Raw genomic sequence first — 1,645 nt, 5'->3', positions numbered from 1 at the left:
TATTTTCATTGAAAAGTGAAGATCAGAACTTGTAAAAAAGTTTAACAAAGTGTAGAGATAGAAACATCAAATGATTAAGAGGAAAAATAACTTCTGTTCTCTGTATAGGGAACAGAAGAATAAGAATGACAATCAAGAAAGGTACAATGGAAAAGCCATAACATTTTGTGGAACACAGAAGCTGTAATTGAAGGATCCCAGAAAATTACCTACTTTCTTCTCAAACTGAAACCCTGAGATCAGCATTAAATACCACAGAGTTATATGACCTTGAAGGAGGCATCATCCCAACAGCTAGCAAAGGGAGGCACAAGGAAGGGAAAGTGCTAAAATGCTTTAGCTGTACTCAATTTCCTATTAGTCCCCTTCTCACTTTCCTTAGCACTTTATCCATGGCTGACCGAATGTCCCTGTTCCTCAGGCAGTAGATAATGGGGTTCAAGACAGGAGGCACCACAGAGTAGAGCACAGAGCATAGCAAGTCCCCAGTAGGAGAAGCTTTGGAGGCAGGCTTCAGATAAGCAACAGCACCCGAGAGGAAAAAGGTCCCTACAATCACTAGGTGGGGCAGGCAGGTGGAGAAGGCTTTGGACTGGCTGTGCCTGGATGAGATCTTCAACACAGCAGAGAAAATAAACACATAGGAGACCACCATGCAAACCAAACATGAGAATGCATAAAAAACCCCAAGGACCACACTGACATTGATGACAGCATGCTCTTCAGAACAACTGAGCTCTAGTAGGGATGGGACATCACAGAAAAACTGGTGAATCTGGTTGGAGCCACAGAACTCTAGGGAGGATGTCCCAGCTGAGTACAAAATCCCAAACACCACTCCACTGAGCCAGGACACAGCCACCAACTGGACACAGCACCCTTTGCTCATGACAGCCTCATAGTTCAGAGGATGGCAGATGGCAACATAGCGATCATATGACATGGCAGTCAGGATTCCCATCTCTGACCCTGCCATCAGGACCACGAGGAAGAGCTGAGACACACATCCCAAGAAAGAGATGGAGTCGCTGAAGGTGACAGAGTTGACAATAGTTTTGGGAACTGTAGTGGAGATGAGACACAGGTCCAAGCAGGACAGATGCCTGAGGAAGAAGTACATGGGAGTATGAAGGCGGTGGTCGAGAACTGTGAGGAGGAGGATGGTCAGGTTCTCCAGCATGGTCACCAGGTAGACTAGGGAGAAGAGGGTGGCCTGCAGCCCCAGCAGCGCCCTGCTGTCCGTTAGTCTTAGGAGCAAGAAGATTCTCAGAAGTGTCTGATTCCTCATATTGTAAAGTTGTAGGATGAGTCTAAACGCAAAATGGTGAATTATAAACATCATACTACAGGATCAGTGAAAAATTTACAGAAATAAAAGGTGATTAAGACACTGAGAAAGTCAGGGAAGAGGAATGTGTAGGAGGAACAAGAGCTACACACAATTCTGCAAAGCCATCCATGTCTGTAGCATCACAGCTCACTCCAGCTCAATCCAGGAAGGTGCCTGGAGTCAATCATGGATGAATGAAGAAGAAAATGTGGTTTTATACATAATGCAGTACTACTTTCTCATCTTTAAAGACAGATAAACTTGAGCCCATTAGTAAGAAAATGGGCAATTTGGGGCCATCATGTTAACTGAAGA

The 1,645-nt window shown here is 44.8% G+C and overlaps 1 protein-coding gene across 1 annotated transcript; it reads right to left on the bottom strand.

Moving 5' to 3' along the window:
- Window positions 1-346: 346 nt before the first annotated feature.
- Window positions 347-1,288, bottom strand: LOC100717517 (olfactory receptor 14K1-like). The gene has a single exon (XM_003479528.3). It carries the CDS (start codon window positions 1,286-1,288, stop codon window positions 347-349), a length of 942 nt encoding a protein of 313 aa, XP_003479576.3.
- Window positions 1,289-1,645: the final 357 nt, after the last annotated feature.

The sequence above is a fragment of the Cavia porcellus genome, unplaced genomic scaffold (genome assembly GCF_034190915.1).
Source record: "Cavia porcellus strain 051 isolate PalLab524CR breed Dunkin Hartley unplaced genomic scaffold, mCavPor4.1 scaffold_2, whole genome shotgun sequence".
In the NCBI taxonomy this organism is placed as follows: domain Eukaryota; kingdom Metazoa; phylum Chordata; class Mammalia; order Rodentia; family Caviidae; genus Cavia; species Cavia porcellus.
The sequence above is the reverse complement of the archived record's forward strand: the minus strand, read 5'-3'. Positions and strand labels throughout refer to the sequence as shown.